General features: G+C 41.1%; 1 protein-coding gene across 2 annotated transcripts in view; it reads left to right on the forward strand.

Moving 5' to 3' along the window:
* Positions 1-1349: 1349 nt before the first annotated feature.
* The window catches only part of plekhm3 (pleckstrin homology domain containing, family M, member 3), a 37557-nt gene continuing 25239 nt past the window's right edge, over positions 1350-13667 (forward strand). The window contains exons 1-3 of one of the 2 annotated variants that reach the window (XM_044018376.1): positions 1350-1395; positions 3211-4556; positions 10541-11650. In XM_044018376.1, coding sequence (XP_043874311.1) covers positions 4034-4556; positions 10541-11650 — 1633 coding nt within the window. In that variant the 5' untranslated portion in view covers positions 1350-1395; positions 3211-4033. Of the gene's footprint in view, positions 1396-2093; positions 3041-3210; positions 4557-10540; positions 11651-13667 lie in introns of those variants that run through there. The other variant, XM_044018375.1, reaches the window with a different exon arrangement.

A 13667-nucleotide genomic window follows, 5' to 3' on the forward strand; every position in this document is an offset into this window, starting at 1 on the left:
ATATAAAATAAATGATCAACCACTATGTTTTTAATAGAGAAATAAACACATTTGGACTTTTACTGAATACTGAGGTCTACCATAGGTTTACCCACATGCTTGACAGGAAAGGTTGAGGTAAGAGATATTCACCTGTAACTTTACAAAATCCTATACACAATGTTCCTTTAAATGGACTACTGGCAATAAGGCAATAATGCAATAATGGCATTTCTTGAACTTCTTGCTACTGATAATTACAAGTTGAGGCTGATATCTTGACCAATTAAACATTTCCGCTCCTGGAAAAATCCATATATTTGAAATGTAATTGTTTATCAAGTATCAAAAGTATCAGATTGTATTGTTATTGCTTCTTTTATTTATGTATACTTTAGATTCAGATTTCATTTTGATTTTACACACACATACAGTACACACACACTCCTGTTCAGTTTTCATGACATTTTTGCAAAGACAGCCAGTGTAGTTTTCAATTTTTATTCAAATCGATAATTAATCAAACTACTTACACAGATGTGGACAATATTCGCTGATGTGTGTTTTTAATGTAATATTGGCCCCTATCTGCTGTTGCCGAGATACAAGTTGGAGGAGAAGAATCTCTGTGTCCCTCTTGAATGCTGTTTCTCTCTGTTGGAGTGACACTTCAGATGCTGGGGCAGCTTCAAGCAGCCCATTAGGGAGAAAATATTTTTCACCTCTGCTTTGTCTTCCACTCTCTAGTTTTCTGCCCATCTTGGTCAGATTCGCCTGTACAGATGGAAGTCATGACCTTTCTTTGTCAGACTAAATAAATGCACCATATCCTGCTATTAACCATAATACTGACTATATCCTTTGTTTTTGTTTTTTATCTCATTTCAATGGAAATACTCTAAAAAAATCAGAATCAGCTGAATGCAGAATGCATTAGCAAGAGACAGAGAATGAGTGTTGGGAAACACAAAAAGCTCAAAACTTGGTAAAACTTGCTTGTATGCAGCTTTTGTAATAATGTAATGAATCTGGAAATAAAATCAAAACCCAGTTTGCTGGGTTTGCTTATGCATATGTTGTTTGCTTATGCATTATGTTGTGAAAATGAATTGGAAATTAAATAAGCTTATGAAATTAAAGTCTTGTTGAAAGCGCACCTTATGGTTATGGAAGGCTTAATTAAGCCGGGCAGTCGTTTTTTGTGAATCTTTTTTTCAACCTCAGCAGTATCTAGGTAACATTTTGAACGTTTAGTTTTTGACATCGGATTTATATACTTTGGGAAACGTTTTAATTAATTTCCACCGCCTCGGTAGTGTATGACCGTTATGTGGAACCATTATTCTGCAGCCTCAGTTTCTTTCGGAAGATGCCTCTGCTGATGGACTCTCATGACATAATGGTAAACAGAGTAAGGTGAGTCTCAAATTACATCTTCCAGCCTGTGTACGGCAGAGGTTTTACCACAGGACAGAACAGCACAGATGCACAGTTTGCGGTTTTAATTCGAGTGAGCGAGCAGTTTTAATATCGTGTTATAATTACACTGTTTATGGATTGAGGCAGAAGCTAGCGTTAGCAGCTAGCTAAATAGCCCACCCGGCTCACTTCACATTAGCTCAGGATAAAAGAAGGCCTTCTTCGGCCACCTATGACGACAGTTACTCATGTTTTGCACAGGTTATGCCCATGTTAACACATAGTGTGTGTGTGTGTCTGTCTTGACATATAATTTGTATAATTGAGGTAGTACACAGGATAGTGTTAAAATGGCTAATCTGCAGCAGACTGACCGTGGCTTCACCTCTGTCAGTTTTTCGTGCTGACATGCTGTCAGTGTGTCTTAATGAAGCACACACACAGAACCAAGGAGCCCTGTGATGGTGTCCACAGCTCTGTGAAGTAGGGCTGAACGTCGTTCAAATAGAAACATCGTTTCTATGCAAAGGCTGCAAATTAAAATAATACTTGTTCAAAACAGACCATACCTTTAACTTCAAATCTTTGCAGTAGAACACTACTCTATATTCATGACATGTGTTTTGTGTAAATGCTTCATCACTTTTTTAAATTTCACTCTGTAATAGACACAGTGAGTACATATTTAGGCAGTGGTGTTGGTAGTAAATCTTTATAATTATGTATTGGACAAAGCAATTCCTGTCCAGTCATGTGAATACAAACTCCAGGTAATATTTTCTTTGTGTTTTCAAAAATGTTTAAAGAGAATAGGATCATGGTTCAAGTAATCAAAACTGATCAAAAGCACTTTGAATCTGTGCTTACCTGGGTTATGTTGGTTGTGTTGACTTGACAGAAATACGATCTATGAGTAACCAACATAATGATGCTTAGTTAGGTCAGAGCTGTAACTGCACTCATGTATTCTAGGAATGATTACATCTTATTGTATATGGTTTATTTTTTTCCTCAATTGTTAGTACAGTTGTTAACTGTATTGTACATGCACTACAATGTTGTTCAGAGGAAAGTAAATATTGACTTTGAAAGACAAATTTGTATCTTATTACTCAGCAGCTTTATTCAGCACTTTTTGATATTGTTTATTGACACAACAATTATTAGTGCTAAGTAGAAGCTTGATTGTGTGGTCAATAATAGTAGGTGTTGTGTCCTCAAGGAATCATCATGAATAAATCGGAAATAAATATTCAGTATGTCAGCCAGCTGGTTGAGAATTGAACTGTGGTGATGTAATGCACTTTAAATAATTGATGTGTTTAGAAAAGTAAAAGAGGCTGCACTTTGGAAGAGAAGAAAAATCAATGATAGTCAGAGGGCACTAATGAGAAAGAAGAACGTGAAGACGTAGAGAAAGAGGAAGAGACAGAGGAGGTGAGAGAATTTGAAGAGACAGGCAGTTAGGCAGATGGATGGGAACCCCTCCCATGCCTGTTTCCTTTCTGCTCAGTCTTGTGATAAGCAGTTGAAGAGGAAGTCAAGTATTATTTCAACCAGATGTGTGAGAGAAGATGATCATTTCTATTTGCTTAGGAAGAATCTGTAAAGTTCCAGTGTCTGTGTGGTGAAGATGCTGTAGGTGAGTAAATTGTGAGGCTTAAACTTGTGCCTTACATATCTTGCTGTCTGACTTTCTCTACACAGAGGCTCAGTCTACTTATAAGCAAGTCTCTGCTGTGTGTCCATTCTTAGTTTGTTTGGCATACGTTCACTTTACCATTTCCTCATTCTCTTTTTCTTTTGTTACAGATAAACCACAAACAGCCTCCACCAGTGACTTCACAGCCACCTGACAGACCAAAAATAAAGCTGGTGTTGTTTCCCATTTATAATATTTTTACTCTTGTCATAATACATAAGAAATCTTTGTAACAGTGTTTTGCACTGTTGTTGTGTTGTACAGCGGTGTGCAGTGTCTTTTGCCTTGTGCTCACTCATGCTATCTCCCATGAGGTTTATACAGTCCACACAGACGGACTGCATAGATTTGTTTTTTTAACAGAGTGACACACAATGCAGTCCTCCTTTTCATGCGGGGACTTTTTGTGTACCTGTCACTTGAGTTCAGTTGTGCGTTAGAGTAAAGCATGTGTACTTGCACTGCTGCTACTGCTGTAGGTAGAATTAATTTTGTGGAATACACTGATTTTGTACCACACCCAATGTATATATATATATTTATATAGATTTGTGTGTATATCTGGCTAGTATTTTTGTTTGCTTGTTTAACTCCCAAGTTGCTGCCAGGGTCATGCCTGGCTCTGGCATGATACTGCAGTAGCTTTACCTCAAGAGTTAGTGATACACCATTGGAAAGGGAAACTAATACTGTATGAATGCCCAAACTTGAGGAAGGAAGCTGGACTAGACTACAGACAGCCGTTTGTGAAGCTTGTATGCTACTTGGATCTCCATCACTTATTAGTTCATGAAAGTAACTTCAAGACCTGTGTTTGTGCCGCTGACAGTTAAGTTGCTTTGTTGGATATGTGGATGCTGCTAACAGGATCTTTCTGCCAGTTTTGGGAAACTATCTAGTTGTGATATTTACAGCTCAGGGGAAGACCCAGTCATGGAGGGTCTTGAGCAGCTTGACATAGTGGGCGATATCAGCCCAGCCTTGGAGGCCACTGAGGACTTTATCCACTGCATGGATGGGATACAAGGCCAAAGTACAAGCCAGGCTCATGCAAGGAACAAACAGCCTTCCAGACAGCCCAAGCAGCTGCAGGAAGTGTCCACTACTGCATTAGGGAAGTTGAGCTCTAGTGGCGTGTGGAGCCTTCTGGCTGGGGAGCAGAAGGAAGTGGGGCCTTTAGGTCTGGCATGGGCCGACAACTTCAGCGTGTTGGGGCTCGGGATAAGCTTGAGGCATGGCAAGAGAAGCCGAGCCCGCTCCACCAATGACCTGGCAGCCCACACAAAGGAGTGCACCAACAGCACCGCCAACTCCTCATCCAAGTCAGCTTTCAAGAAAGGACACAACCGGTCCAGATCTGACATCAACTACCGCCCATCTGCCTTCACGGACAATGGACTGCCCACAGTAGACGGCAGCACCCTGAAGAACGTGACGTTCAACCACCAGCGAGAGGGTGAGTTCTGTGTTGTTAAATATGGCTATTATAAATCTAGGTGAATAATATCCACCATAATAATAAACAGCAGCAGACAATTCACCAGAAAAATAATTCTACATTAAATCATGTGCCTATTTTTCACACGCCCCAACTATATGCATATTTCTAGACATGTTATTTTTCCAACAATTTCTGTGTTATGCATTTATCATTTTCATATTTTTTTTGTTTTTGTTGTTTATCGTAAAGTAATGGATCAAACTGTGAAATGTGGACATTTTCTATATTTTTAGAGACTATAGAATGGGTTCGCTGTCAAGTTATCAATGTACAAATTCCAAAATCTGTCTTTTTTCTAATTAGTTTTTTCTTTATTTGGATTTTTCTAAATGACCTTTTATGTCGTGAGGAGCCATTGACTTATTAAACAATATTTCATGTCCTCAGATGACTAACTCTGTATTCTTAATACAAGTCAAAATGTCAGTCCCTACCAGTCAGAAACCTCCTCCTGCTGCTACTCTCTGATTATACTTTCACTGGAAAACTTTCTCAACTTTTGGGAAGTTTTTGGAGAACAGAAACCCAGGACTATTCGTGCTGCAGAATAAGGCATATGCTGTACTTATGTTGAAGCATCCTCAGAGAAAGCAATAATGATAGAAGATGATGATAAGTTGAAATGACACAGCTGTGCTATGATAGTCAGTGTTCTCACACATACACACACACACACACACACACACACACACACACACGCACAGACACACACACACTTGTTTGTGTGTTTTGGCCATCTCAAGGCCTAAGGAGATCCTGAGGGATCCTGAGGGATAATAGCCTATAATCCTGTCAGCAAATGGACTCAAATGAGGCGAGAGAAGAGGCAACCCAATTACCCGGCTCCTGACACTGGCAGGATTATTTAGTATTAGCATATGTGTGAAAAGGCATCAGGTTATTTAGTTTGGCTGGATGTGTATTGAAAAGAGAGAAGTAGTAAAAAGGATGGTAATAAGCTGAAGGCAGAGTGATTTGGCTCAGGTTCGTCTTTTCATTCACTCTGAAAAAATTGGCCTGTTTGCATTACCATTAGTGACAGCTGGCAATGTTTAGACGGTAAAAGGAAATGATGATTATTACACATTATACATGTATAAAGGCCAAAATCCTTTATTAAACATCCTTTATGTTCTGTAACAGTACTCACTGAACTCTTAGAGTGTATGTTTTTTATGTTTTTATATACAGTATGTTTAGCAAGCATTTTTATGTTTCAGTAGCAAGTAATATTAGACCAGTTAATTAATTGGGTTGAGTAATTGGGTCGATTAATCAGGCTGATATTTGCCTTTTGTTAATAATCGGCATTTAAGTAATCACACTTGTACTCAGTCAGGAAGAAATGGTATTGGTGAACCCCTAAGTTTATACATAATCTTTTGTGAAAATACTGTATATAATTGCACTGTAGTTCAGACGTGAAATGTAAGCAATATTTTTTATTATCACTAAACCATTATGTTGTATCAATAAACTGTTCATTGTTTTTAGATGGAGGAAAAAAATTAAAATCTTCTAAATATATAGGCCCAAAAAATTGGCATCAATTATCATCCATCGGCATTGGTCATGGAAATCTTAAGGTTACTTACTTAACCCTGGTTTTCTGAGTAGCATGAGTTTCTCACATTGGGAATGCCTCCGCCGTAACCTCATCAGAAGCTGGAGCAAAGCATGTCCGTGTCATGGAGGGTTTGGACCCTCCCCCTATATACAGTAGGTGTCTGACACTGTACTGCTCATTATTCATAAAATGTTCACCTCATCCTTGCTATGGAGCAAGGAAGGTGGCCCGATGAGACATTCACTTATGCTACTCAGAGAACTGGCATTTTGCAAGTAACCTAAATTTCTTTCATGGCATTTGCGTTGCGTTGTGTCTTACATTGGGAACTACTGACTTCTCCGATTGCTGGTCAGAAATTCAGAAGGGCCAGCTATCCCAAGATAAGCCTTATCATCCAGCCTGTAAAACCTGGAGAACTTGTGTGGGGAAGCCCAACTTGCCACAGCACAAATCTCCTGAATAGAGCACTGGCGACCCGCAGGTGCCTCTTGACGGCATTAATGTAATATAATAATATGTCCGTGGTGATGGAGAGCACTGACTCACAACTGGCATATGGCAATGTTTTCAGGAGTGACTCATCTGAGCTTCGTTTGTTTTAAGAATTATATCTTTCTGCTCGTTGTCGAGTGATATCTTTATTTGTAATTTTTCAGTTTGTTGATGGAAAGCCAAAAACTTTCCACGGTCAGACATTTCCGACTGAACGTGAGATTGATGATTGATTCAGAAAACTTTATTGTTCTGTGAGGGTTGTACGTGACCAAAGCATTTTGGTTTTTTTCACACGTGGACAGGCAGAGAAAAGAGGACCAGGCTTGAGTCGCCACATTTTAACACATCTATTAAAAATTTTTTTTAAATACATATTCAAACAGTAATTACAAAATTCTATTATTATTGATTTTTCAAACGTCTGCCATTTTCTCTGATAAAGAGACCTTGTCAAGAGGCCTCTTGCAATCGGAATAGTCTCTAATACACCAGTCCCACAGCCCTCAGATTGAACCCCTCAGGCCCACAGGGATAATCTCTCTCGGTGGGGGTGAAGTATTTCTCCCTGTGCCTGTGACAATAGGTCTCTCCATATTGACAGAAGCCATGGTTCCCGATAGAGTAGCTGCGTTATCTCTGCTAGCCAGTGTTTTGATGGTCATTAAGGAGCTATAAGGATCATTGACAGTCCCTCCTCTCGCACCCTAACCAGGGTCATAGGGATTAGAGCTATTGGGGGAAAATCTTATGGAAGAGCCCAAGGATGGGCCAGTGCATCCACCACAAGAGGAACATTCTGGTCATGCTGGGAGAAAAAGAGAAAAAGAGTGTTCTCCCCTGTTTCAAACAGGTCCCCTGATGGCCACCTGTACTTCTCCCAGACTAGATTCTGTACACCTAGGTGAAGCTTTCATTCTGCCAAAAGGGTTTCCCCTGGACAAAAGATCTGTCCCTTGGTTCAGTACCCCTGGTACATGAGTGGCTTTCAGGGACAGAAAAATGTTTGTTGCTCCATACAATCAGTCTGTGTGCCAGCATGTGCAACTGAGTTGCCCTCAGTCTCTCTCTTGTCTGTTTATTTAGCCTCTACAGTAGCGTTGTGTCTACGGATCAACACATGATGACTGCTCAGAAAAGGCAGAAAGTGTTTCAGTGACAAATGAACTACCAACAATTTGAGGTCATTTATGAGCATATGTGAGGATCCCAGGTCCCATTTAATTGCTCTCTTTGAATACGCCTTCCCACCCTGAGAGGGAAGTGTCTGTAGTGACCACTTTCCTGCACAGAACAACATCGACCGGCACCTTTTGAGCCAGGAACCTGACTCTTCTCCATGGGGGTCACTCTTCTCTGGAGGCAGATCTTCTATTTTACTCTCCTCACACCTTTTGCATGACCATGACCACCTCAGTTAAGAGGCCCTGGGGTGAAATCAGGGTGTTGAGGAGGTCCTCCTTTTCTTTGGTTGACAGGATGGTCACTCCTGTTTGACCATCAACCCAATGGCTCTGCCTTGTGACGGGACCTCAACTTTATACAATTGAAGGTATAGATCGGTGATGATGCACACCTCCTCCCATATTGACAGGTCAGATAAAACTGTTATTTCCTCCAACTCAGCCTAGTACGCCCGTCAAGAGAGATGTGGCATTGAGAGCTCAGACTGTCAGTGCAACTGCCTTATAAGCCTTGTCTGTCCGGCTGATCGGAACTGGTCTGCTCTGGGTGGGAGACGAGTGACTGGTGATGACGGAAATGTTTTGGGGTGAAGATGCAAAATGACCACCGGCTGTATTGGAGCCATGCTGCAAAAAACGGGGTTCTCCAATCCCTTGCAATCCAGGAAGAAGCTGCCGGCTGCAGGGTGCATCTCTCTGTATGTTATGCCACAGAAAATTCCTCTAGTAATTCCCGGAATATTGGCAGGAGCTGCTTACTGGTCCTCTTCACCTTGGGCAGCTTTTTTCCATTGTGACAAGACTTTGCCACTTCAGTCTGGACTTCTGGCCAAGTTATCTTTGTCATCCTCATTGGTCATGATACGCTAACTACTGGGGCAATCATCTCCTCAGTTAAAGCCATTAATGAGTCACTGCTAAACAGATTCGATTGACAAGCCTGATGATGTTGTTGCCCTTTGAGGGGGAGCTGGTCACAATGTGCATACTCAAAGACAGCTGGGGCATCTTTTAGGCCAAGACACCAAGACTGACTGGTGGAATGCAATAGGGGTCTCTGATGAGGTCACGCCACAAGCGTTCCCAATGTGAGACGCAAAATGCTATGTAAGAGAACCCATATCAGTCGACCTCTAGTACCAAGTATTCCTGAGAAATTTTTATATTCATAAAAGTACAGCTTTTGATGACAGCTTGTAATGTAACTATGTAACTGTTACTCAAAATGTAAAAATAATGCAAATTACTTAGACTCCAACTTCCATATTCGTCATCTGGATGTTTACTTGCTACGGAAACACAGTGATAAAAACATTTAAAAACATGATTTTACCTTCACTGATATTGCTTGTATTGAAGCTGCTATTTTATTTATAAGTTACTGGGGATAAATAATAAATCAAACACAAACAAGTTATTATTATTATTATTATTGTTATTTTTAAATCAAATCATAATTTGAAATGAGCAAATTGGAAAGGCTGTAACTTAACTGTTGATGTTTTTTGTCCGTGGGGCCATACGTTTTATGTAAATTTTAATGAATGCAATGTTGGAAACATTTCATATCTTTAAGTTAAGCATTAGCATATATTAGTTAATATTTTCATACTATATCATGTGGTAATGCTTCAATTTTTAAGTAGATAGTTTAGTTAATATTGAACTAAAGTTTGCCTTAAAATGTTACATCACAAATCCAATTTGACAGTTTACCCAAGTCATTCAGCCTCTGATATCAGTCAGCCACATCTGTGATTTGGATTTATGTGAGGTATTTCTATGTTTGGGGTTCTCTGTCATACTTAAAGTCTTTGGATGTGTTGACATGTTGAATTACATTCATTTAAAAAGGTCCTGGAATGTCTCAATGGCGAGTTTGCTCATTAAAGGCTGAAATGGAGGTTTGTGTATTTGATTGTCTCTGGGGCAGTGGGTCTGGAGAGTTAGTTCGCAGCCCTGACAGAAAAAGTGTTAATTCTGGTTGAGCGCTTACATGTGTATATTAGACTAATACTGGAGTGTGATGTCAAAACCCACTAGGTGGACATGAAGGCTAATTGAATGGAGCACTTTTCTTCACGTCAATGCTTGATTCTCATTTCAACCCTCCCAAGCGTGAAGACTGCCAATCGGCATGACTTATTTCCTGCTGAACTTATTTGCATATTCATTTGTTTCTTTCATAAAAGGTTTGTTAACATGCAAAGTCCGAGGCAGAGAGTGACACCAATGCCGACTGCTGTTTTGATAAGATTGATGGGGCACTTGACTCGCCAGTCTTTGGTTAATACAAGCTGTGGCTGAGGCTGATTTAGATTTAGCTTTTCTTTCCTGCTATATCCATCAATTAGGCTGCTTGTGGTTGGTTTTACAATTAATTGAGAATAGTTGAGGAGGGTCAGTAGAAGTTGTTATTTCAAGTACCTTTCTGCCAAGAAAGCACACACCTAAAACATGAATAGCTTTAAAACACTGTATGTATATATGTTAAAAAGTGAGGCAAGTTTTGTATAATTTCTTTTAAGGGCTCTCACTTTTTATTTACAATTTACAGTTTGTAAATTGTAATTTGTGTTTGCAGGTCACAATGGCAAATTTTAAATGAAACTGCGCAATGTCTCATTTTTTTTTTACCCTGAACACATAAACATGACTTGTCTCTTTTCCACCTCTCTTCTGTCTCTGTCCAGCTGATAAAAACAGCAGTAGCAGTGTGGTGAAGCAGGGTGAAATGGAGCAGCGTGAGGGGCCCCGGGGCCGCTGGACACCCTGTCACGTAGAACTGACGCCATGTGAGCTCCGGCTGTACATTCTAGACAGCAGTGCCAACCGCCAGCTGGGCACTGCCTACTCCCTGTCACACTGCCAGAGCGTCATCTTACCAGCACCCTGTGGCCAGCGTGGCCAGATCAGCCAGCCTGCTGATCAGTGCACGCTGGAGGCTTTGTTCTTCAACAGCACACGTCTCCAGCTGAGGGCAGCCAGCCAATGGGAGGCCATGGAGTGGAGGCAGCTGATGTGGGAGAAAGTGCAGGTAGCCAGACCTGTGAGGCAGAAGAACCGCCAGAATAAGACCACGGTGGAAAACCAACAGGTTGTCATGTTTCCTGCACTTACGTCACCCTCCTCTTCCCCCTCACCATCAGGGCTTGACACCAGGCCTGATGGTGAGAGTGATACTCCCACCTCTGCAGAGGCCTCAGTCTCACTTCATTCTAATTCTGGCATCTTGAGCAGACCCACTACCCTTCCATTGTTCACTCAGCGCTGCCAGGATATCCTCAAAGCTGGTTTGCTCCACCAGCTGATGGACCAGAACAACTGGCGGACCTTTAATTTTGTCCTGACCAGATCCTCTCTTCAAGCCTTCCCTCCCGAGGGCCATGGGTCTGTGTCCCAGGCTGTCCTTCAGTACTCTCTGGCATCCTGCTTGGCCGTGCGGCATGGTCAAGAACAAGAGAATGGAGAGCTTTGGATGGAGAAAAGGGAACATTTCCAGGTAGTTTTCCCTAAAGAGGTGCTTCGACTTCGAGCAGACTATTACCTTAAGGCCCAGGAATGGGTGGAGGCCCTGCATGAGGCAGTGGGAGCACAGAGGCCTGCTCAAGAAGAAGGGTTAGAAACTGGAGAAGCAACTCCAGGCTCCCAAGGCGTGCTGTTAAGATCAAAACCATCTCGTGAGAGGAGGCAGCGGGAGGCCCAGAGAGCCAAGAGGCAGTCAGTCACCACCAGTTTCCTCAGTATCCTTACCTGTCTGGCTGTGGAGAAGGGACTCACTGCTCAGAGCTTCAGATGTGCAGGTAAGTGGGGCACACAGATAATCACAGGTACTTGTTTAATAAGATAAATATATTTCCTAAACAAATGATTCTCTCTAGTTCTATTTTATATAAAACTCAATATAATCTCAAGTTGTATGATTATTTAATTAATCATATCTGAAGCAAATGTTTGAAGGGTGCCGTCTCTTTTAAGGCATCTACAGCCTCCCCATCCATTATAATTATTATTATTCATGTTGATCTCCATACCAGGCCCTTGGACAGCCCTATAAATGGCAGGCGGTGCTTTTACTCTCTCTGGGTGTGAAATGTGGGCTTCCTCTCCCTCTCTCTTAGGAGGAGGCTTTGAATAATCACTGCTAGTCCCCTTTTTTATTTGTAACAACTGGCTTATTAATGCAAGGCTGTTTGAAAGGCCAGCTGAAACAGGAACAAGGACAGAGGCCGTCTGGGGCCAACTGATGATAATTGGTAGGCTTAAAGCACCAGAGGAGAGGAAAAATGGATGAATGAATGAATGAGAGAGAATGAAAGCAGCCTGGGGATGCTGCAGTGGTCAGGACTGATCGTAGTTGTTTGATTAAAGGGCTTCTGGGTAGACCTGGATGTGCGGGACAGCTGGATACGGCTATTTTCTATACAGAGTACACCTCTGCCCACTCAGTCCATTTATTTCCCGCCTTTCCTCCCCTCCTTTCTTTTTCCTTTCACCAGTTCATTCAGAACTACTACATCTCCTGCAGTGTTAAACAAGTCTTGAAAAAAAGCATTTTACACCATTTAAAATGAACACAATGTTATTCTAGATACAGGTATTATTGGAGGTTTTTTGTTTTTAAGGAATCACAGTTTTCTGATTCTTTCCCCCCAATTAATTGTTTTTAATCAATGCATATCCATATTTTCCTATTACACTTCAGTCATTTCAATTCAACATCTTTGCAAAGTTTGGTATGTGGTGGCAGTTTAGTTCTTGAAGAAGAAAGAGGAATATTTACTCAAACACAATATTGTCAGACCTGTGTAGACCTCACCATCTACGGTAAACACTTGGGGTTTAAAGTGGCCATCTAAACCCCATGAACCTAATTCATCAAAAGCATTCATCTTCTGTTGTTACCCTGAGTGCATATCTGATTATTCATATAAGAAGCCACTAATCTAATGAAAACATCATTGATGGTGGTGACAGCAGTCCCTAATGTTCAGTATGCTACTTTATTTCCAACCAGTTTCTCTTTGAACTTGTTTCATGTATGTCCTTTGCATATGCATGTTATGTCCATCCATACATATCGAGTGATTGGTTATTTAACATCAAAATATAAAATGTATTCAACTAATTACACATGGGAATTACTGAGTTTTTGATTCCTTTTGATGGAAATGTTTCTGTTCCTTTGAAGGCCTGTGAGACCCCATCAACCCTCGGCACACGCACACGCATTGTGCACGTTATGTCCTCAGCTTAGGTGACCCCTGTTGTTGCAGTGGAGCACATTCTCAGGCCCCTACACGCCATGTGAATCTGTTGGATGTGGGGTGGGCGGTTGGGGGTGGGGCCTTTAGGTGAAGTGGAAATCAGTATATATGAGGAAGTGGGCTCACATCAAAAGATACAGTTTCTCCAACACACGCATACACACACACACATACACAAACACACACACACACACACACACACAGAAACACACACATGTTTGTGCAGCATTCAAGTGAGGACAAATATAGACATAATGCATTCCCTAGCCCTTACTGTAACCTTAAACATAACGACTAAAGGCTTAATTCTAACTATTACCCTAGCCCTTCCCTAAGCCCAATTTGAACCCTAACCCTAAAACCAAGTCTTAACCCTCAAACTCTGGTGGACAAACATGAGGACTAACCTATTTTGAGAAAAACTATCAACCCCAGTTACCTCTCTCTTTAACCTTATGTATACACCACAGCTGAACCCTGAATTTATATTTATGGTCCCTGGGCCATAAGAACTTTGAACACAAAGACAGGGTGTGGATTCTAAAAGTAATGT

This window comes from Solea senegalensis, linkage group LG2 (genome assembly GCF_019176455.1).
Source record: "Solea senegalensis isolate Sse05_10M linkage group LG2, IFAPA_SoseM_1, whole genome shotgun sequence".
NCBI classification, from domain to species: Eukaryota; Metazoa; Chordata; class Actinopteri; order Pleuronectiformes; family Soleidae; genus Solea; species Solea senegalensis.